This window comes from Notamacropus eugenii, chromosome 2 (assembly GCF_028372415.1).
Source record: "Notamacropus eugenii isolate mMacEug1 chromosome 2, mMacEug1.pri_v2, whole genome shotgun sequence".
NCBI lineage: Eukaryota > Metazoa > Chordata > Mammalia > Diprotodontia > Macropodidae > Notamacropus > Notamacropus eugenii.
In genome coordinates this window covers 19,162,981-19,185,534 of record NC_092873.1, presented here as the reverse complement: position 1 = coordinate 19,185,534, position 22,554 = coordinate 19,162,981, and the positions used below count along the sequence as shown (strand labels likewise).

The following is a 22,554-nucleotide window of genomic DNA, read 5'->3' as shown; positions in this document are numbered from 1 at the left end:
GCACCTTCATCCACATCACCAACAAAATTGTGCAGAGCAGCACAAAGTCAAGGGCAGCCATGTCTGGGATACCTCACTCCAAACTGCTAACTTCCTGCAGCTTCTGCTCACCCCATCAGCTCCCAATCCTTCCACCATCCGCCCCACTGACATCTGTCCCCAGGAGGCATCGAGGGCCTTGAGCAGGGAGCTGAGCCAAGTGGCTCAGTCTGCCTTTCCAATGGGTGAATCGAATGCCAGCTAAGAGACGTGGTCGTTGCATGTCTTCAACCAGGCTTGGGGTTAAAGGTCATTAAACCCAGTATTACCAAGCATCCCATTTCTTCTCATGGAGTGTCTCTTTGGGAGCACCTCTGGGGGGCATTGGGGAGGGGGGGTTTAGCAAAGACAGTCACGCTTCAGATGACACCTTCCCTTGGTTCTAGAAAATTAGTAACATGGCTAGAAAACCGACTATGTGACTTCTAGCCTTTGACTTGACAGTTGATAATTCTTTAAAAAACAAACAGAACAAAAAACCAGCCCCATCTAAGTCACATCATCTGAGCTTCCCGACATCTACCACTCAGTCTTCTAGCCTCTGCACCTGTGTCAAGCCAACCACTAGAACACTAAGTCAGGCACTGAGAAGCCAAAGGACTCACCTCCCCCAAGACTGGGCAGCTACAAGCTAATCACAGACCTAGAGTCTGTTAGCCGTGGCAATGTCAGTGGCAGCAAAGAAGAGATCTGAGTAGACTGTGCAGGGAAGGCCTGGGGCTCTGATTTGGCACAGTTCAGAGTCAGCAGGGCCCTCGGGCCTCCTGTAGAGCAAGGTCAAAGCTGCTCACAACGCCTGCTCTTTGCCTGAAGCCAAGCAAACTTTTATGATGCAGTCTGATTAAATGTCTAAGCAATGCATCTATCCTAAGGCCTAAAATGGCCTCAAACTCCAGTATGGGAGGACCAGCCTCCAGTTCAGGGCCACTATGAGACTGCACATAAAACTAAAAGACCTATATACAGCACTGAATCAATTTATGAAGGTTACCTTTCCAAGCCTACCGATACTCAAAGGAAAGAGCCAGGTCAGTTAATCTGCAAGAGGGCCACAGTGTCAAGCCTCCAAGTAAATGATGCACAAGCAGTTTTCTAGTATCTGAGGAAAAAGCCCTTTGTCCTTAACTTTCTCTGCCTTAGTCTCCCTTCTTAAGCTCACCAAGGGCAGCTGAGTGGCTAGAAATGATTCAAGATTAATCACCTCCCACTTCCCCTCCACGGAAAGATAAAGGACCCAAGAACTCACCACAAGATAAGGACTCTCTCAAAACAGACACACCCTAAATTCAAAAACATTTATTTCACTGGAAAAAAAAAGTGACCAACTCTACATGTCTACCCATCACAAGCCACTGGGGCAAAACGGGGAAGGAGCCAAAGTCCCCCTGCAACTGTGGTGACCCCCAAATCAACACCCAGTGAAAGCAGATGAGTGGGGAGACAGCACAAGCCCTGCCAGTTTCTGGCCATAGCCAAGGCTACTGGGAGGACAGAACAGGAGTGGGAAGGTACTGAACAACAAAGGGTGGGAGGGAGGTGGCGGGGTGAGCAGAGGAGAGTCTCAACTTAGTAAGGTTAAATTAAGGTCCATGGTTCCTCAGGGACCCAACGCACAAAGCCGTGACAACATCCCGAAGTTGGGGGACCACGAAGGGTGAATTCTCATGCACAACCGCAGCCCGGGCTTCAGCCCCCACACATCCCACCTGAAAAAAAGCACAATACATGGGCTTAAAGAAAAGCTCAGCGGCTGTGAAAAGGCATCTCCTCCCTGCCCTCCTGGGATGGCCTTCAAAGCCTCCCCCACTCTCAAAGCACTGCACAGGCAGCCTTCACCCTCCCACAAGATGAAAGGCCTAAAAACCAGAAAGCAATGGAAAGCTCAGAAAATCTGGTCCCAGACAAGGGGATGGGGAGACACCAACAACCAACGGCTTCAGATGCCGGTAAAAGAGGGAGCCCTACGTTCACCAGGATGCCCACAAAGTGAGAGAGGGAGCAGCCTGGCCGGCAGACCTCTAGGATCTGGTCAAGAGCAGGATTCAGGCTGTCAGGACTTCAAGTAATGGCAGCTTTAGGAATTAAGGATGACCACCAAGACCTTTGCTGGGGAAGCACCTTGGCTGCTAAGGGGGAACACATCTGCTGGAGAAGACGCTGGTGGAGCTCAGGGCCTGGGTCTGATTCCTGGGGCTTTCTCTTTTCCCTACACCAGAGGGTCTAGGGGAAATGAGGTTCTAGAAAATGCAATGAGTCGATTTGAACAAAGGGAACTAACAAGGATGTTTTGGTGAGTCTGGGGTCCCAAAGCCGTGGAGAAATAGGAGAGGGCCAGAGGGGCTGTAGGGCCCAAAGAGCAGAGTGGAAGAAAAAGCCAAGAGCCCTGAAAGCATCTTTGGGGGCCAGATCTCAGAGGAAGAGATTACAACATCCTGAGTTTTACCATATACAAAATTAAAACTAAAAGAATTATCCAAACTGCAATCTTAAATGAATGAAACCAAATGACTTTGAAGAAGACAAATAACTATCACAAGTGTGCAAAGAATGACGATAATGATAAAACTGAAAGACAAGATGGGACTCTGCAACACGGAGTGCCCCAAAAGTCTGAGTGCCACTGTCAATTATTAAAGCCAAGACTTTGGGAGCACCCAGAGCAGGACCCCACGATCTTACGATGGGGGGAGGGAATGAGGCTGAGCTGGTGAAGGGAATGTCCCACCTCGCAGCCTAACTGGCCAAACTGTTCACTAGAACAATTTTTCTGACTGCCTTGTTCCCACACAGAGGGGACCCTCACTGCATTCTCTGCTTGATCTTGCCCTGAGGCAAATCCTGTGTAGAGTCTGAAGGGATGGCACTCCTGGGGGTTATCGTCAGCAAGTTACCTAGGTGGGCAGGATTGTTAGTCATTGTCCAAACACTGCAATGGCTCCCCCCAGGACTTCCCATTACAAAGCAGAGCCCAAGAAGAGAAAGCCGGCAGATGTGCAGCCAAGCCAGGAGGCTCAGGGGCACTGCCATGCTTTGCTCTCTTTCCAGTTCAAAAGGGAAGAAGATTAACTTTTGCCCTGCCAACAGCAGCAGGGTCTAGGATATTTGCCACAAAGGCCAGGGACGTGAAACAGCACCAAGGAATAGGCAACAGACAGCTAGAATTCATCTCTGCCCTCCCTCTCCTCCCCCACCCTCACCTGCAACCCCACTCCTGTCTGGGAAAACAACATGGCAGCCTAGACTCTGGGGCTGCCAGAGTAACAAAAAAAAACCCAATGGGGGAATCGCACTGCTCTCACCTTGAGCTTTAAAAGGCTGAGTACCGCGCCCGGTCCGTATACTGGTCCCGCTCGTACCGTGCGACATCATACAGAGAATTCCGTGCAACTGCCGAGGCCTGGGACAGGTCATTCTCATGGCCATAACCGTAGCCCTCTCCAACAGTTGGGACTGTGGGGGCACGGCGCAGAGGGCTCCGGTCCCGTCCGTAATAGGAGGTGGAGGCTGCAGTGACAGCAGCTGCAGCAGCTGCAGCAGCAGCAGCAGTGGCAGCAGCAGCTCCTGAGGTCGGCAACAGGTGTCTATCATAGGGGTCGACAGAGGTGGAGGTGAGATGACTGGCCATGGCTGGGTTCTGGACTTGTGGAAGCTGGGACAGGGTCTGCTCTGCATAGTTGTATGCAGAAGCCGCTGCCGCTGCCGCCACCGCCTCGTAAGACCGGACTCGACATCGCTTGTAGTAGGCATCAAGCGCTCCATATGCATTACTGTAATACACGGACTCCCCATAGCCCATGGCGTAGGGCGCTCGAATGGCTCCATATTGCTCGTTATACTGCTCGGTCAAGTCTGCCATGCGGCCCGTCCGATCCACCGGACACTCTTTGGACCAGTGGCCCTCTTTCCCGCACCGATAGCAGCCACTCTGGTCTCCCATCCCTGGGGCAGTCCGGAGCCTGCTGGTGGACAGCTGCACATGCATTCGTTTGCCTTGAAAAGATAGATGAAAGAAGAGTTGCTATAAGTCAGTCCCAGCCCTGGCCCGGCCCCAGACTCCTCCACCACAGCAAGAGCTACTGGAAGCCATCTCGGAAGCAGGCCAAGCTCAGCATCAGAAAGACACTTAACCGTCTACGGCACCGCACAAGGAACTCACTTGAGAGGCCAGGTCTCTCTCCAGCATCAGGGTTTCTGGCTAAGAAGGCTCTCCACTAAACTGGTTAACCAGCCATTATCAAGGAAAGGAAAACCAATCTTGTCCTAAGAAAGAATCGTCAAGTCCTTGGTGAGTGATCTGCCTGTCACTGCACCCCCTGTGCAAGCCAGCTGCCAGCATCCCAGTCCACCCCCATGATTCCTCTGCTCCCCAAAGGAGTGGGCCCAGCGTCCCCCAGAGCAGCAACATCCAGCAGAGAGGCCAACACCCCTACCCACTGCCACCACCATGGTGAGAGGCTGGAGGAAGAGCTCTAAATCCTAAGAGTCATCTATCAGGCCAGAAAGGCAAGTGGTCCTAACGCCAAAATGCCTTTTCAAACACCATGGCTGAGCACCCTCTGCTTCCCAAGGTCTATCTACGCCCAACAAAATGTCCTTTAGCAAGAGGCAACCAAAAGCACAAGTCTTCCAAACAGAAGAGCTGGGTGCCAGGCCCACCTGGGATGTTTAGCAGCTGTGTGCCAACCACTGCCTCTGACAGCAACCTCACTCTCACAGAACTCTCAACCTTCAAATGCCACAGAAAAAGTGAGCATCTGTCAGAGGTAGTTTTCTAGGTGAGACCCATAGGAGCCCAGAGCACTTTTCCCTCCTTGAGCCTGGGGCTATGTGACAGACTATTCTTTGTGAAAGGTTCTAGCTGGAGCCTTCCCTTTCTCCTTTCCCAAGTTTTTGTCCACCACTTCAAGGAGTTATAAGCAGTCTGCTGTGTCAAGGGGCAGGTGACTGGATTTTAGTGACCTTCAGTTTGGAGCTGTACCAAAGGCAGAAAGAGAACATGACCCTTCACAAAACCAAGATTTCCCAGAGGAAAACACTATCAAGTTAGAGAAAAGGGGAGTGGAGATGGAGAAGGAGATGGGGGAGGCCACTGGCCACTGGAGAACAAGGAGAGGTAAAGTACTGATCATCAAAAACCTCAGGGGGAAACCTGGTAATAATGACCTTTGCTTCTCTGAAACTCATCCACCCGAGAGCCTAAACACCATTTGTGGAGAAACTACAAAAGCTTAAGAAAGAAATGTTACAACTTGGAAATGGAAAAGAACATGTCTGAACACCAATGCAGACCAGGGTCTAATAATAAAGCAAGAGGAAACGCAGAACTTTTTACCGTCAGAGAGACAAAAGAGGTGTTCTAGAGCAGGAAAGACTCAAAACAGGCTTCTCTGGAAGTGAAGATCCTCCCTTAGACTGTGTTCTAATACGCAAAAATCCAAGGGGATCCAAGGTCAGCAAGACTTTCTATTCACCACCACCCACCACACAAGCATGTGATCCTCAAACCTGGAACCCACAGCTTCGGGGAAGAGTCTGCTGGTTCCTAAGGGGGCAGTCAATGAAAAACCAACTAACAGCCAAGAGACGCCAAAGTCAGGGCTGCGAAGATAAGGGTTTTTCTCTGACAAAATGCAAACAAATCTGTGAGGTAAACAGAAAATCGGGGCGTGTGCCCGGGGAGAAGGCCCAGAGGCAGCCACAGGCTGAAGCACTAGCTGTGCGCAGGGGCTCCCTGGAGTGCCGCCTGCCAGTCTTTGGCATCTTGGCCTGGGGCCACTCTGGGCACAGAGCGCCCAAGAGCCAGAGGGAGCCAAAAGAGCAGACAGTGGGACCGCCTTCCCTTCGCTCCAGCCGTTCTGAAGGCAGAGAAGAGCTGGGGAAACTTTTTAAAAACGAAACGTCCTGAACCCAGGGTTCAGCGGGGCTCAGGGGGCAAGAAAAGATAACCTCTCACTTTAAAGGGCAAACCTCCATTTGGAAAATACGAACCAGGCAAAAGCTACGAGACCACTGCTTCCCCAACGCTGAGAAACTTGGGGAGCAGGAAGCGCCTTCGGCAAACACTGTCCTGAGGGATCCTTCCCCTTCCCAGCCCAGCTGCAGGAGCCTGTTTTCTCCCACCCACAGAAGGGGCAGAAGCAGCATTCCTCAAAGTCTCACCCTGTAAGACAAACTCCGCAGGGCAGACTGCTCGTTAAGAGTTGTTGACAAAGTAATTCTCAACGTGCCAATTAAAAGGGGAAACAAAACAAGCTCAGCCAGAGAGCCCCGCCTCTCAAGGCCCTGAGCACGGCCCCGGGGGAAGGTGTTGGGGCCCCGGGGCTCACAACAGCGCACCGCAGGGGGCCGGCCGGGCGGGCGGCGCACCCCAGGGGGCCGGGCGGGCGCGGGCTCACCTTGGAACTCGGTGTTGTCCAGCCCGCGGATGGCCTCCACGGCGTCCTCGGCGCGCTCCATGTGCACGAAGGCGTAGTCCTTGACGATGTCGCACTCGATCACCGGCCCGTACTCCTCGAACTTGGCGCGCAGCTCCAGGTTGGTGCACGTGGGGCTGATGTTGCCCACGTGCAGCTTGGTGGAGGCCTTGCTCTTGTTCTTGCTGGCCTCCACGTTGATGTTGACGCCGTGCAGCTTGTAGTGGTGCAGGTTGCGGATGGCGTCCTCGGCCGCCGTCTTGTCCTCGATGTGCACGAAGCCGTAGTTCTTGATGATGTCGCACTCGAGCACCTTCCCGTACTGCTCGAACAGGGCGCGGATCTCCTGCTCCGTGGCCTCGCGGGGCAGGTTGCCGATGAACAGCTTCACCATCTCGACGGGGCCTGCAAGACACCAGGCTGGCACCGCGTCCGGGGCGGGCGGGGACAAAGCCCAGGAACCCTCGGGGAGGGGGTGGGGGGCGGGGCCGGGGCCCTGGGGACCCGCGGGGGCAGGGGCCGGGGCGGGGGCGGGGGGCACCGGGACTCCGGGGGCCGCGCGCCGCGCCGCGCCCGCTCCGGACAGGGGCCTGGGGCGTCCGCTGGGGCCCGGGGCTCGGAGACAGCGCTCGCGGCTCACCCGCACGGGACGCGGCGCAGCCTCCTCCTCGCGCCTCTGACAAAACGCTAAAATGGCGACGGCCGCAGCGGCGACTCCGGGCGAAGACTGGGGGCTCAGCCTGCCGCCCGATTGGTCCCGCCGCCGAGCGGGAGGCCGGCGTTCCAGGTGGGCCCTCCTCCCCGTTGGTTACGAAACACGTCCGTCACCTAGGGGGCAGGGAAAAGGAGACGTCAGTGAAGCTGCGGGCTCGCTGAGGGCCAATGAGCACGACCTAGACGCAGCCGCTGCAAGCTGGTTGGGTAAAGCGGAGCCGGGGCGTGGCCAAACGGGCAACGCAAAGGCAGGTGGGAGGGGAAGCGGGGCCTGCGCCTGGGGTCCCTCTCTCGCCCCCCCCCCCCCGCCCCGCCCCTTCCCCCACCCTGCAGCTCCGCTCTCTCCGAGAGCTTTCTGCCCTAGCCGTGCCGGGGCCCCGCCGCCCGCTGAACTCGGAGCTCCGCAACCAAGACGGCCGGGCAGACTCGGGACACGTGGGTGACTCGTAGCGGTAACTTGGTCTCGGTTTGCCCCCTTCGTACCGGGGGTCACGTCCCCCTCCCCCGCACGGTGCGTGCAACCTTTGGACTTAGCTGGGAGTTCTGGGAGAAAGAGCCGCCCCCTCCCAAGAAAGATGGGAGAAGAGGAAAGGAGACCCCTCCCAAGAAAACGTGCAAGGCACCAAGTTTTCCGGTTCCATTTTTATTTTTCTCCAGACTAGATCGAGCTCGACACAGCATCAACACGGCTAAGCCCCCCACCCCCCGCCCCCCACCGGCCTCGCGGGCTGCGGACCCGGGTCTAAAATCCCCAAATTAAAGGGTGGGCGGGCGGGCGTCTCCATCCTCCCGGGCTGGCATCATCCTGCAGCTCCTTGGGCTAGTCCACCTTCGGTCCGGGCACAATCTCGGCCTAGATAGCGCTGGAAAAAGCTTCACAAAAGCACTCGGAGACACTTAAGGCAAGACATCCATACAGGGCTTAAAGCACAAGAGGGAGCAGCCAACACCTCGGAAGAAGCAGAGGGGGGAAAAAGGAGGGAGACCTGCACAGCTCAGCGCCCTAAGGGAGAAACTCTGGCCCATCCGATGGGAGGTGGGGTCTGGATCTTGGGAGGGGACGGTCCTAGAGAAGCCCCTTAACCTTTGACTCAGGGTCCTCCAGTGTAAAATGGGGATATCAGGAGAACCAAACGTGACATTTATACATAGGAGGCACAATGCAGCTCAGACAACGAGCAAAGACACAAAGTGGGCTTGGTGCAGAAAGTGGGCAGAATTTAAGAATTCTGACAGCAGCCTCCTCTGAATCAAGGTGGGGTTAAAAGCACCCCACCAGGCCCAGGCAATCCATGTGGTGAAATTCTCTCCTCTCTCTCTCTCACACACCCTTAACTTCCTTTCCAAACTTTAAATTCACACCAACATTTATTAAGCACCTGCTGTGTGCAAAGCAGTAAAGTAAGGCTGGCTCCCTACCGGGAGGATGGAAACCAGCTAGTGTGCAAAGAAACTGGCTCTGCCCACACCGGGATGGCCATTTCTGCATCACCTACGTCACAGGCTCTGGATGGCCTGGAAAGAACTTTCAGCAGGTCAGAACTGGCAATGTTCACAGAATGTCCAAACTGCGGAAGGGAAAGAAGAGACCTTAGAACAGGAAGGAGGAGACTTTGAATATGTAATACCAGAACTGGAAGAAAGCCGTTTGCTTGGACCCCAATATATACAGGGCACGGAATCCTACGGTCCAAGGCAATGAAGCAGTTCAGCCACGGTGACAGTGGTCAGCTTTGTATTACAGTTTAGATAATGCTGTTTTGGAAATGATTTTTTTTGGGGGGGTGGGGGAGAAGCTGGATTTTAATGGTTTTTAACCGACTGAAATCCTGGCATCAGTGTTGAAGAATGACAGGTCAGATGTCTCTGAGTCCCACATGACTTAAATCAAATCGCCCCTAATCGGGCAAACAGCCCACCCAAGGACTAAATGAAGCTGGAGTCCCTTCTAGATTGTCCCAATCACACCTGCAGGACAGCCATCAGCCCAAAGGAGATACAGCACAATTTCGTCAGCCTGGCTTTGAGAACATGCTCACTCGTGGCTGCTGCAACTGCAGGGCCAGATAGGAGGATCTGTGTGACCCTGGATAAGGGGACACTTGCTGTCTTTGAACCTTGTTTTCCTCTTCTGTAAAATGATGAGATTGGATTAGTCCAGGGGTCCGTGTGTATCCTCTGGGGCTAGTGAAGCCTTGGACCCCTTTCTCAGAATGTTGTGAAAAGCATAAAATGCATAGGACAGAAAAGGAGACCAACTCGGTTGAAATACAGTCGTCAAAATAGTGAACAAGTTCCCAGACCCAGGCCTTGGTGACCAGTTCTAATTTTAGCCTCTTCAGCCTGGCCAGGAAAACCTCCCTCCAGAATGGGTGGTCAAGTCTCCTGTTTTCCCATCGTAATGCCAGGATGGAGCTGTAGGAAAGGTCACCACACCAAAGTGCTAACCCAGGGAACCTCAGATCAAACCCAAGCAAAAGCTATGACCATCCTATTCCTGGGAAGTAAGGAAGAAGCTGGAGCAGTTTAGACTCCTTAGGGGTTGTCATTTGGGTGGTTAATGAATAAATCACTCTGGGCCCAGGGACCATCTAGAACAGACACAAGCCATTCCCTAGAAGAGAACCCAAACCAGGATTTTTATGGGGGGTTGTAAAGAGGTCACTAAACCTCCATTTCTGGCCAAGTCACGAAAGCATCAGGTGTCCCAGGGCCCAGCTAAGTGGGCCAGCAAAGCCACTGAATTTAGAGCCCAGAGGTGTCACGTGGTGTTCCACTTTTAAAATTTGTTTGCCTTTGGACAAATCACTCCCCCCGCCAAGCAATTCCCTTCCAACTGTTGTGCAAAGGTTTTGTAAACTTCCTAGGTAATTTTGTATCATACTCTCTTAACTCCCTACCCCAAGCCCCCCTACTCAGAAAGAAATCTTTTCCCCACCACTTGGTGGTCTCAGAACATTCATTTTCTAGCCAGCCCCTTCCCCTGGCTCATTCATCACCCCTAAGAGAACTGACTCAACTCTGGGTCAGATCGAAGAATATTCAGAACCAAGACGGACCTGAGAGATCTTGACCAGCATTTTTTAATCTGGGGTTCACTTCCATGGGTAACTTCAGAGCATCCATGAATTTGGATGGGGGGAAGAATGACATCTTTATTTTGATATAATTGGGCATTCAAAAGTAACATCACTCTGAAAGATCCACAGGCTTCACCAAACTGACAATCCAATGGGTCAAGGACACAAGAAAGTTAGGAACTCCTGATCTAGATTTACCCCATCACAGAAGGAGGAAAGGGACCCAGCGAAAGGACATAGCTAATTTCCTCCTCAACACCAGAGTCCCCAGGAATTGGCTGTGGACAAGAATTACAGAGGCTATTTCCAGTCTCATTATCTGAGAGCTCACACTGCTATATGTCAGCTCACCATCCTGTGTGTCCCTTCCTTGTTAGAGCAAGCCAGTGTACTCTTTAAAAGTGCAAGGTGAAGGAAGTCCCCCCCCATTCTCCCACTGAAAGACTCCCCTCTCTTGTCATAATTTAAATGGCCTAGGGACTCTATAATCATCTCACCAACTAAAACGGCAACTGTAACCTAAGGGGCAGGCCTGTGCCTTGGATACTTCCCATCTCTCCCACCACAGCGGAGTTCTTTATACACAGGAGGCTCTTCAGACAGGTTGGTGGAACTGTTGACCAGCACCTATGAGGATGCTTGGTCCACCAAGGTTGCACGCAGAGACTGCCTCAAATCAGAGCCCAGTGTCAAAGCACCTGCTTGGATCCAAAGCAGGTTCTCAGTTAAACACTTAAGTGCCTCTCAACTGCAGAGTAACAGAAGTGTGTGACCACCCAAATCCCTACCATTTTGTCTGTGGCTCCTGAAGTCCCCTCCTTTTAAACCCCTGGGCCTCTAAATCCAAAGCCTACAGGCCCAAAATTGGGTTGGCTGGTGCCTTTGGGGTAGTTGTCATCTAAAAAGATGCCTGTAAAAAAATAACATGCTATGAAGTCCCATCAACAGAGACAAAAAAGCAAAGTGGTCTAAGGAAGCCTGGATCAGAGGCTATGCTGCAGCCCATTTCCTCATTTTCCCCCAAACCTGGTCATCATCCCAAGGAAGCACCAAGGACTTAGCAAGAAGCACAAGGCGTGAACAAATACCATACAGGGATGGCCAGTAGGGAGCCTATCGGAGCACTTCCATCTGGTTCTACTCCCCCCCACCCCAAACACAAAGTGTATGTGGTTGTGGGCTCCTCCCAACACCCGACCATACCTGTCCCCAACCCCCAAGCTGCCAATTCCCTCCAACCTCTTCCAAGGAGATGGGACCCTCAAAGTCAGAAAGACACAACAGAAACAAGAGAGGTGACAGAAAATGGTCCGCCTGCCCAGCCACCGACTCTCCTGGGAGGGAAAGAGATAGGGACAAAGGCCAGGGTGGGAAGAGGGCTAGCAGCAGACCTGCTTGTGGCTTGGCCCTCTTATCCAAGAAGGAACTCGAAGAGCTGAGGGATCCTGGGAGCTGGAGCCTGGTTAGGGTGCTCATCCAGGCTCTAGGTGGTTCCAGGTAATTATTTGCCCTGAGCTGCAATGAGGACAGTCAATGAAGACACTGCCCCCTCCCCCCACCAGGGGAGAAAAGAGAGAAGACAGGAAATCTGAGTGACAAGAAAGAAATGTTGTTGCAATCCTAGAACTACACCCAACCCTCCAATGTTCCAGTGTATAAAAATAAAATCCACAACCCACCAGACCCACTGAGAGCCTGAGCCCTCTATGAAGACTTACAAATAAGCTCAGTGAATGAGTTCTCTTGTCCCGCCCCACCTCACTCATCCCCAGGTCCCTTCCAAAGAATAAAGCAAAAACAGAGTACAAACAAGCAGGAAAAGAGAATCAAGCCCAGAATGTCCTGGAGTGCATGCTAGCCTGGATGTTCCTGGGCAGCCCTGCGCTGCCCCGAGAGCTCAATAGAAGAGCTTGCCCCTGAGCTAGAGAAGATCAAGCACTGACTGCTCCCGCCTCCACGGGTCATCCCAGCACACTGTCTGCTGGGGGAGACAGAGTCCCCAAATACACACCACTGCAACAAGGCCTCTCCACCCTGCTAGGTGCAATGGAAATCTGGCTCAAGTTTTCTCCTGGCCAGACTCCAATCTCAAAGTCCCGAGGCCTCCTTCTCCCTGAGATCACAATGCCTCCTTTTCCTGGGTTCCAAGGCTAGAAAAAAAAGCGGTAGCTCTCCAGTCCTTGCTGCTTCCCACTTACCAAACCTACATCAAGCCCAGAGGCCACTACAAGGCTACTCCAGAGCCCCAGAAAAATTAGGAGGCAGGCACAGGTGACGGCAGTGGCAGAATGGAGCAAGGAACCTCCACTGAAGCAAGCAAGGTGCCCAGGCCAGCTGCCCCCATGCCATCCCTTCTCCTTCCCATCCACCCCAAAACACAGGTCATTTTCCTGTCACCCCATGGACAGATGCCATGAAGCCATGAGTGCCAAGGAGGTCGATCACCTCCTAGTGACCTTCCTATAGAAATAACAGGTGACTAACCACAGCCCCCTTTGCCCTACAGCCTAATGATTGTGCCCCCCTGGATTTCCTTCACTTTAGCTGCCACATCTTTCTGGATGTCACCACTGGCTCCTCGGTGATACTGAGTTCAATCAAGACAATGACAACCAGGTTTCCAAACTGCAAATTGCCCCAAGTTTTATTCATAGTCCATACAAAAGGGGAAAGAAAAAAATGAGGTTTCTAACACCCCCTACTTGGGGAAGATGGGAAGGAGGGGCCGGGGTGTGTGCTGCGCAACATCAGCTCTGTTAACAGTCACCAGGAACCCCACCTTCAAAGCGGCGTGCGGGCAGGGATGGGGTCAAGGGAGCACAGGGGACAAAGGGGCCAATCTGTCCCCAGCCTTCCTCATCTCTCAAAAGAAAAAAGACACCGCTGACCACAGCCGTGGGCTGCTTCCTGTCCAGACGACCTCAAACACCGCGCACAAAAATCCAAGGGAGTTCAGGAAAAAGATAAAAACGTAAAGAGAAATTCCTGCTCGGTAAAGGTGGAAGGTTGGGGTAGGGAACAGGAATTGGGAGGGGGAGCCGACCGTCTGGAGCCAAAGGCAAGACTTACTGCTGAGGCGGAGGAACAAAAGAAAAGGTTACTGCCGCAACACTACAAAGACTCGGCTGCCTGGGGCAGAACCACACTGGAGAAAGGGGAATCAAACTCGCTCTTAACGAACGGGCCCCCATACACCCCCCACCTCTTCCTCACTCTGCTCCCACCCACCCGCAGGACAGCCCTACAGGCGGCGCTGGTAGCCAGAGTGCATCTGCGCTGCCCGCAGGTACTCGCTATAGGAGCCCGAATAGCGAGCATAATCGGAATGGGCATCGGGCAGGCGACGGTAATCCAGCGAGGACTTTGTCGGCGAGCGGCGGAACGAAAGCTGCGAGTCTGATAAACGGCGGTAATCAGAGAGCTCGGCTAAGCGCCGGTTGGAACCATACCTGGTCGAGAGAAGAAGACAGTTGGTGAATGAAACAGTTGTCGAGGGAAGGAGCTCCAGCTGGGTAGGGAGGGAGATGCCAATGGCATCAGGAGACTGACCATGAACAAACAGGGGCTAGACTAGCCAGGCAAGTCTCCAACAAAGGGGTCTTATGTGAGTGCTTTCCACCCCCCAGGGATGCTGATAGCAGGGTAAGAAAAATCCAATCTGGGATAAACTTCAGGGTAGGGGGTGGGGAGGAGAACCAAGCCTTTAACTGACACCTTCCCTTAGGGTCTAGGCCCAAGATGCTATCTGGCCACCATTCATTACTTCATCACAAAAAACACCCGGGTGGAGACCCCACAGTGAAAGGTCCAGGCCGGAGAGCCAAGTTTGGCTGCTTTGGAACGGCGAATGTCAGCAAGATGCCCAACGTCCCCCAGAGCAGGCGCAGTACTGACCACCAGGGTACTAATTCAGATCTATGTGCCCTCAACTTCCCCATCTCCAAAGCCACAGCTATCACAGCCAGGACACCCATGTCACACACTAGGGGACGTTCAAGATGGTAGGAAAGATCAGGGACCCATTCACCAACAAGGTATGCAGTGGCACATGGGCTGACCCAGACAGGCGCCTCCTCTCACAGCCTTAAGTGGCTGGCTCTAAATCAAGCCACGTATGGTTCCTGTCTAAAACCGCATCTAAAATCAGAGGCTGCAAAAAGACCTACCACTTGGCCTCAAGGCATCCCATGGAGCACCAGGGTGAGGGGAGAGAGTGAGGGTCTTGGACTCTAGCTTCCCTCCCATCCTAACCTTAGCCCCGAGCCCAAGGCCCCAGCCATGGGGCAGAGCCTGGGGGCATACAGTACCTTTTCGACATGATGGAGGCGGCCTTTTTGTAGGGATCGTCGTAGCTGTCTCGGGGTGGGGAGAGGCGGGTACGTTCATAGGGCGGCGGGGTGCTGGTAGCGGCGTTGGCAACAGCCCCCTGGGACAGGGACAAGTAGGCTGCGGACGGCTGACCTGCCCCCTCATAGGTGGCACCTGGCTGGCCCCGGTAGGAAGCAGCAGCAGGCTGGGGAGGCTGCTGTTGGGCAGCATAGGAAGAACCCAACGGGGCCGACGACTGAGTGCGGTAGGGAGCAGCCAGGGCTGCTGCGGTGGGCTGAGCGCCATAAGCAGCTGCCGCCCCGTAAGAGCCGGTAGCTGCAGCTGACTGAGCCCCATAGGAGCCAGAGAGGCCCATGGTGGCCTGAGCTCCATATGCATTCAGCTGCGCTGTGACGACTGGCTGGGCGCCATAGGAGCCTGCAAGGGGGCCGGCAGCCTGTGCTGCATAGGCGGCTGGCTGGGCGGCATAGGCTGCAGCTGTAGCCGGCTGAGCCACGTAGGCAGCAGGCTGGGCAGAATAGGAAGCAGCTGGCTGGGCTGCATATGGGCCAGACTGGGCGTTGTAAGAGGCTGCTGTGGGCTGAGCATTATAGGAGGCCGCGGTAGGCTGGGTGTTATAGGAGGCTGCCTGGGCCCCATAGGCAAGTGAGGATGCTGCAGGCTGGGCCCCATAGGAAGCTGCCTGAGCCCCATAAGAGGTCAGGGAGGAAGCAGCCGACTGGGCATTGTAAGAGGAGGCAGCAGCCCGCACCCCATAGGAAGCTGGTTGATTACCATATGAGGCAAGGGAGGAGGCCTGTGCACCATAGGAGGTGAGAGAAGAGGCTGCAGCTGATTGGGCCCCATAGGAAGTAAGGGCCGAGGCTGAGGGCTGGGCACCTCCATAGGGACCAAGTGAGGAAGCTCCCCCAGGCTGAGAGCCAGGGCTGGCCAGCTGGGCCCGGTAGGGGGCTCCCAGGGACACTGAAGGCTGTGCCCGGTAGGAGGCTGCCTGGGCTGTCATGGGCTGGGTCCGATAGGCAACACCCAAGGAAGCAGAGGGTTGGGCTCTATAGGCCGCCCCCAGGGAAACTGAAGGCTGGGCTCGGTAAGTAGCTGGCTGGGCGGTCAGTGGGGTCACATAAGAAGCTCGGGGGGGCGAGCGGCGCAGGGGACTGCGGTCACGGCCATAGAAAGGAGGGGAGGGCTGCCGGGGCCGCCCATCGAAGCCCGTAGTGCTGTTGCTGAAGGCCTGCTGATAATCAAAGGTGGCAGAGAAGCCACCAGTCCCGGGGAATGCAGTGTCGCCAGCCCCTGGCTTCTTGGCCTTTTCCCCAGGGGCCGCCAGGCCCGCTGGCCCCTTCTTCTGACCTTTGATGGAAAGCTCCACGTTGATGCGCTTGCCCTTCACCTCCTTGCCGTTGAGCTGCTCGATGGCGGCTTTGGCGTCTGCTTCCTTTTCCATGTGAACAAATGCATAGTCTGATAAAGCAGCAGACAGAGGGGTTAGCGGTTAGGGGGTAAGCCCCAAACTGGGGACACATGCACACACGCCCACACACACCCACGCTCCCAATGACAATGGTTGCTGCCAGTTACTTCCATATGCTTCCAAAGCTTTTCTCCTGGACTCAGAAGAGTGCCCAGGCCAGAAGGTTGCCAATGGCCTCAGGGCAGGGAGAGAAACTCTACTAAAAGGAATTCCAGCAAAATTGTGAATAAAAAAGTTTCCTAAACTGTCAGATCAGACCAAAGGAGAGATGGGATCTTTAAATAAATCACACCCAACAAGCTCCAGACTCAAGACTTCTTACAGCTGCCACTCACCTGAGTTTATACCCAGGCATCAGTTTCCAAACCCTGAGAATCACTTATTTTACCCTGGGGGGCACTGAGCCTAATTAGAGCAAGGGCACCAGTTCAAACCAAGGTTTACTGGACAGGGGTAGCCAGCAACCAGCAATTCCAGGAATGACCTGACTGTGACCAAGAATTTCTCCCATCTGTAAGGCACTTTACAAAAACACCCACAACAGCCTATTGAGGGAGGCAGTCATGGATCACTGTCTCTATTTTATAGATTATGAAAATGAGGCCCAGACTTTCCTGTGGTTAGACAACAAATGAGGGGTAGAGCTAGACTTAAATCCAAGGGTCCTGTATCCAATCCCAGCGTTTTTCTGCTCTGACTAGTGAGGTCTCAGAAACCTCGGACAGCACACCCCAGACCAAAACCTCTCACTTGCTCCCACAGGCTAAGACATGAGGAGGGGAGGGTCACATAGTAAGCATACCAAAGGAGATGGAGAAAGTGTAGGACATAAAAGTCCAAGCATCCCTCTACTCCAGGCTCATGCCTGCTTTTGCCACTTCCTGTTCCCAACACCAAGATAAACCAGTCCCCACATTAAGCCTCTGTGACAATGAAGACTGATCTACAGGAGACTTCTGATCCGACAAGTCCCAATCATTGTGGCTGAAACCATGAAAGTCCTCAAAGCACTTAATGCTCTTTCCCCTCATCTGGGGCACTCAGGACCACGCCATTGGTCACTGGAGAGATGACATCAGACCACTTTCCAACACTGAATCTGACCCCACAAGCACTAGGGACCAGAGGAAGAGGGTATGGGGAAAGTAGTAGGCTAGATGGAAAGCAATCAGAGAAATCCCGACAGCCCAATCTGTTTCTGGGAAGATACAGGAATTAAGCCTGCTCACTGTCCCCTATATCAGGAACAGAGGCAAGGTACCTACTTCTCACTACTAAGCTGATCATAATGTGGAACTTTATCAGTGCACAAATACAATGGAATTTTCTGCTCCAAACAAACACAAGACCATCAAAACTCAAATGCAACTCACAAGGAAACGCCTACATGGAATAACCAAAATGGCATTGGAGACTAGGAGGATGAGTAGGCTTCAGGAGCACCACCAGTGACCTTGAGAAAGTCTCCTGACCTTGCCCCATCTGTCTAACCTGCCTTGAGCTAAGGAATACTTAAACATTTTGAAAAGTGCCATGTTATACTGCATGTACAAGCTCCCCCATGCTCGTTCAGGAGAATTCCCTCCAGATATGAACTCTCAGCAAAGAGGCAGAGGCCTTGTACTTTCAATCTTAGAACCCAACAGAATAATAAAATCAAGGGAAACAAACCTCTGCCTTCACACCCCACAGCCAGACCCAGTGGTCCTTACCATTTAACCAGATAAAACACAAGCTCTCCTCTCCCCGAGGAGAGAAATACCTCACACATATGGGAGAGGAAGGAGGAAGGCACTCCAAGTTGGCCTAAGGAAAGGTGAGGCATCAGAAAGCAGAAGAGGGGCAGCGAAAAGGTGGGGAGAGAATCCTAGAGGAAAGCAAGCCAATTGTCCTGGAGTAGAGAGAAATAAAGCCCAAATGAGAATCACCAGGGAACCTCTTATCTTATCAGGCCTGAAGTGGGTGCAATCGGCCAAAAGCAACCAGTAAGCACTAGGGAGATTTAAGCCCAGGTCCCCTAATTACAGTCCAACTTTGTCCACTAATAAAAAAAAAAAATTAAGAGTCAGGTTGCAAACTACCTTGAAATCCACATAAAATACCACGTTAAAATCAACTGGACAAAAAAAATCACCGGATTACAATCAAATCCCATCAACACGGGGCTCCTGAGAAGCAGATAAAAAGCATCTGCCTGGCTGGCCCAGGGAGCTACAGGCCTGACTAGTCTCAAGAAAGAAAGCCACTCTAAAGGAAGGGCCTGGGGCCAGCAGAAAAGGCCACATCCTAGTTCCTCCAACACAGTAAGAAAAAAACCTGAAAATTCAAGGATCACTAAGAGCCCCAGCTGTCCCTCCAAATTAGATGGGATACGGACAACTTTCGAAAACTCATTTTGCTTAGGGAAAATAAGCAATCCTGACTTCCCAGTATCACTGCACAATTCCCTCTGCTACTAAGGCACAATGACTATCATTCTTCAGTGGGTCCTAAGTGTAAGGTGGTAGTAATATCTCCTCAGAATCCTCCTACACTTCTCAAAGACCGATGACGGGTCTTGATGATAGAGGCCAATTCAAGTTCCCCACTTCTCTGGGCAGCCTAAACTGCCCCTGGAGTATACTGAGTCATAGATGGTCACCAAGCTACTTCCTCCTTCTTCCTGCACGCAGGCCACAGGCTGCACTAAAGAAGGACCACTCCCCCCAAAATGGCAGGTCTTTGGTTTTTAAGTTGTAAAGATGAGGGTCAATGTAGTAGGAGATGATGAAAAACCATTCCCTCTTTCCTAGCCGTCTTCTACGTTGCCTCCTCCCTTCCCACATTCCGTCCAAACTTCTGTTCTTAGCCAAAGAAAAAAGGATTCCACAGAGTCACGGAAGAGGATTCTTCCTCCTGTCTCCAATATTATCTCTCTTGATTAAATCAAACAACTTATCAATAAGAGTCCCTACTACGAATAAATATCTCACATGGAAATCAACACACTTCTGCTTGTAGGTGCCTCCCAGCCCCCCACTTCTTTTCAGCCTAAGCAAGCAGTAGTGAATGATGCAGTTCTATTCCCTCTGCTACCTGGCTTCTGGGAAAGCACTGAGCAAAGAAGACTCCTTGATCCTGTGAATTCCACAGCGATTCTAATCTCACAGACTCAGATTTCTCAGTCCCACTCAGAGCCTACTCTGCAGAAGCAGCAGTTCTGACATCAATTAAAAACCAACAGTAGCCACAGTCAGATTCCCCACTTCCTTCAAGTCCTTCCCTCAGAACAAAAGCAAACTGTAAACCCCATGGCCTGCCCCAGAACCCCTGGCAGAAGAGCCTGCATCCGGATATTCCTGGACTTCCATAACCTGAATTGAGGAAAACAGAACGCAATATTAATGTAGGATGAGAAGGCTATTTCCTCCTCAGAAGCAGAGGGCCAAATGAAATCTGCTCTAGATCCACCAAGGAGGAATCTTCCTGAACCAAATCAGCAGATCCAGAAATCACATAGAGGGTTTCTCTCCCTAAAATTCCCCTTTTCTGAGTCCCAATACATCCCACCTCCCTCTCTTCTGAGATCCAAGAAAATTATTGCGACTTCTGCACATGATCATGAGAAGCTAACCTGACCCCATCTAGAAAAGATGCTGAACTACACAATTCCTGCCAAAGATGACGTAACTCTGGACAAACTGTCCAGCCTAAAACAAAGTACCAAATGGGGCTGCCTAAATTATACAAGAATATCTGCTATGCCATACAATGATCCAAGACATCTCTGAAAGCTTATAATAAAAAATGTCATTCATCCCCAGAGAAAGAATTGGTGGTGTCTGAATACAGACCGAAGCATGTTTCTTTTTTTAATTTCCCCTAAGGCTTTTTTGGGTCTATGTTTTCTTTCACAACAATGACTATTACGGCTATATTTTGCATGACTACACACGAATAACCTATATTGAATTGCTTGCCTTCGCAATGAGGGGGGTGTGGAGGGAGGGAGAGAATTTGGGACTCGAAGTCTTAAAAACAAATGTTAAAAACTGCTTTTACATATGATGGAAAGACAAAACACTACATAAATTGAAAAATAAATACGTACTTAGAAAAAAAAGAACATCGGCTGTATAGGAGAGAATATAACTGAGCTTTAAGTCACCCCAAGCAGATGACTGGAAAAGCAAAACACTCCAGTTAATTGGGGCAGCCTTCTCTAACGGAAGGAGGTGAAGGGCAACAAAGGCCCCAGGCACTGAACCGTGACTTACAGCACGCATACCTCGTCCCGGGAGCGAGGCCCCAGTTAACAGAACGGGGCCCCTCCTCTCCCCGCACGTCCGTGGCTGCAAAGCTGGGCTCCGGGGAAGGCCCGGCTCCTTAGAGACTTCAGGGCCCCGTTACCTTCCGCTCCGGCGCATTCGTCTGCATGGAACCGGCGGGAGGGCGGGCCCAGAGCCCTGACCTTTCACCCCTCGCCTCTGACCGACGTCCGAAGGGGGCGGAGGGAAAGGGGGCAAGGGGGCCGGCCCCCGCGCCTCCAGATCCGGCGTGTCCCCGTCACTTCCCCACACTTTCCGACCGCTCGGCGACCGCCCCACCCCGCCCCCGGAAGAGGGGGAGGGGAAGGCGTGCCCCCGCCGCGCACACGCACCCCCGTCCCCCCGCTGGTCACCGGCTTAAAGCGTCCTCGCCGCCGACGCCGACGGGCGCGGCCCCGACACGCGCCCCCGCGGGTCCTGGCCCCGGCTCCCCCCGGGCGCGCCCCCGCGTTACCTTTGACCACGTCACACTCGATGACGGGCCCGTGGCGCTCGAAGAGGCTGCGCAGCTCCTGGCTCGTGCACGCGGCCGACACGTTCCCCACGAAAATTTTCCAAGTGTTGAGAGGCCGCGGACGCGACATCTCCACCACGAGGGCGCGCCCCGGCCGGAGTTCGTGGCCGTGCAGGGCCTCGATGGCGCGCAGCGCGCCCGCGGCCTCGCGCACGTGCACGAAAGCGAACTGCTTCATGACGGCGCAGCTCATGACGGTGCCGAAGCGCGAGAAGAGGGCCGCGAGCTCCTCCGGAGTCGTGTCCGCCCCGTCTACGTTCCCCACAAAGATCTTCATGGCGCCGCCGCCCCAGGCCAAGAGCTCGGACCCCCGCCTTTCCCTGAGCGACGAGCGAGACGTCCGCCCTGACGGCCGTCCTCCCCTGGAATGGAGGGCGGACGAGAACCCCGCCGCGCAGGCGCAGCGCGCCAGCCAATCGCAGCCAGCGCTCCGCGCCACCGCCGGCCAATGAGAGCGGCGGAAAGGGCGGCGCGCGGGGGGCGGCCAATCCCCGCGGCCGGGGAGCCCGCTCGCTAGGCGAGGGAGTTCGGAGAGGGGGGCGGCGGCGGCGCGCGCGCGCCCAACGGCCGCCCGCTCCACCTCCCCTCCCCTTCCCTCCTCCCCTCCCCCTCCGCCGGGGACGCCGGCCGAGAGCGGAGCTGGGGGGCGAAGGGCGGGGCGGGGAGGAGGGGGAGGGAGCGAGGAAGACGAGCGCAGCCGAAGGGCCCCGCCCCGCCGGCCCCCGGGCGCGGCCCGGCTTCATGGGCGGAGGGGAGGGGCGGGGCTCGGAGCGGGGGGAGGGGCCCGCCGTGGGGCGCGGCCGCTCCGCCGGCACCGCCCCGCCCCCCCGCGCTCCCGCGGCCCTCCCGCGCTTCCCCAGGGCCCCCGGCCAGGCCCGTACCTTTCCCGCTGGGCCTCCCACGCTCCTCGGCTCCCTGGCCCTCGGCGTTCCGGTGCCGCCGCCCCCAACGGCCTCGGCGTTCCACGCCCAGCTCGGAGCCTGGAACCCTGCGCCCCCTCCCTGGCCCGGCCCGAATTCGAACCCAGGGCCTGCGCCTCCGCACCGCGTGGCACCGGGCTCTGCCGTGGAAAATCACCCGCTAAATGTGCCGGTCCTTCTCCCTTAGCCGTTCGTGCAGCCGCCAGGGGGCGCCCTGGGCACCGAGCCCTGGGGGGGGGGCGGGACCTGAGTTCAGGTGTGCCCTCGGGCACTTACCCCGGGGTGGCCCGGACTGTCCCCCCCGCCTTACCCAGCCAGGGCCGTGGTAGGGGTCAAGTGAGGTCGCAGCTGTAAAAAGGCTGGCACATCGCCGGTGCCTGAGAAATGCCAGTCCTGGCGGACGTGGCAAGCGGCTTGGCATGCCTTGGCACGCATCGCTGACAACCTGCTGCTTTTCAAGGGGCGGGGGAGAGGCAGGAGGGACCCAGAATTTGGAACTCCCTTGTAAGAGCTAAGGCTAAATTTGTTTTTACATGTAATTAGGGAAGATTTAACACAATTAAAACACATTAAAAATGAAAAAATGCTTGTTCCCTGCCACTCTTGCCCGTTATTAAGTGCCATGAATTCCCCGCTTTCAGATGCGTTGAAACTTATTTCCTCAGTGCTTTTAACACCTGCTGTAAAATGGCCAGTTCTGATTAGATAAAATTTTAAAGTGTTTGCGCATACAAAACCCACACCACCAAAATGGAAGGAAAGCTAAT

At 54.1% G+C, this 22,554-nt stretch overlaps 2 protein-coding genes across 6 annotated transcripts; both read right to left on the bottom strand.

Annotated features, from left to right (window-relative positions):
* Positions 1-1,320: 1,320 nt before the first annotated feature.
* Positions 1,321-7,227, bottom strand: LOC140524604 (RNA-binding protein 4B-like). The gene is given in 5 exon segments (XM_072639224.1): positions 1,321-1,745; positions 3,339-3,741; positions 3,743-4,029; positions 6,435-6,857; positions 7,093-7,227. Coding segments are annotated over 4 exon segments (1,122 nt in total). The 5' UTR covers positions 6,847-6,857; positions 7,093-7,227; the 3' UTR covers positions 1,321-1,725.
* Positions 7,147-21,601, bottom strand: RBM14 (RNA binding motif protein 14). Of its 5 annotated transcripts, none has more exons than XM_072639221.1 (3): positions 20,808-21,590; positions 15,926-16,036; positions 7,180-7,280 (listed from the first exon to the last, which is right to left on the bottom strand). In XM_072639221.1, exons 1-3 carry the CDS (start codon positions 21,142-21,144, stop codon positions 7,261-7,263), a joined length of 468 nt encoding a protein of 155 aa, XP_072495322.1. In that variant the 5' UTR covers positions 21,145-21,590; the 3' UTR covers positions 7,180-7,260. The 5 variants fall into 5 exon arrangements, with proteins under 5 accessions (XP_072495323.1, XP_072495322.1, XP_072495319.1 ...); XM_072639218.1 differs by lacking the exon at positions 7,180-7,280 and adding an exon at positions 12,864-13,695 and having other exon boundaries at positions 14,554-16,036; positions 20,808-21,577; XM_072639219.1 differs by lacking the exons at positions 7,180-7,280; positions 20,808-21,590 and adding exons at positions 12,864-13,695; positions 20,314-20,635 and having other exon boundaries at positions 14,554-16,036.
* Positions 21,602-22,554: the final 953 nt, after the last annotated feature.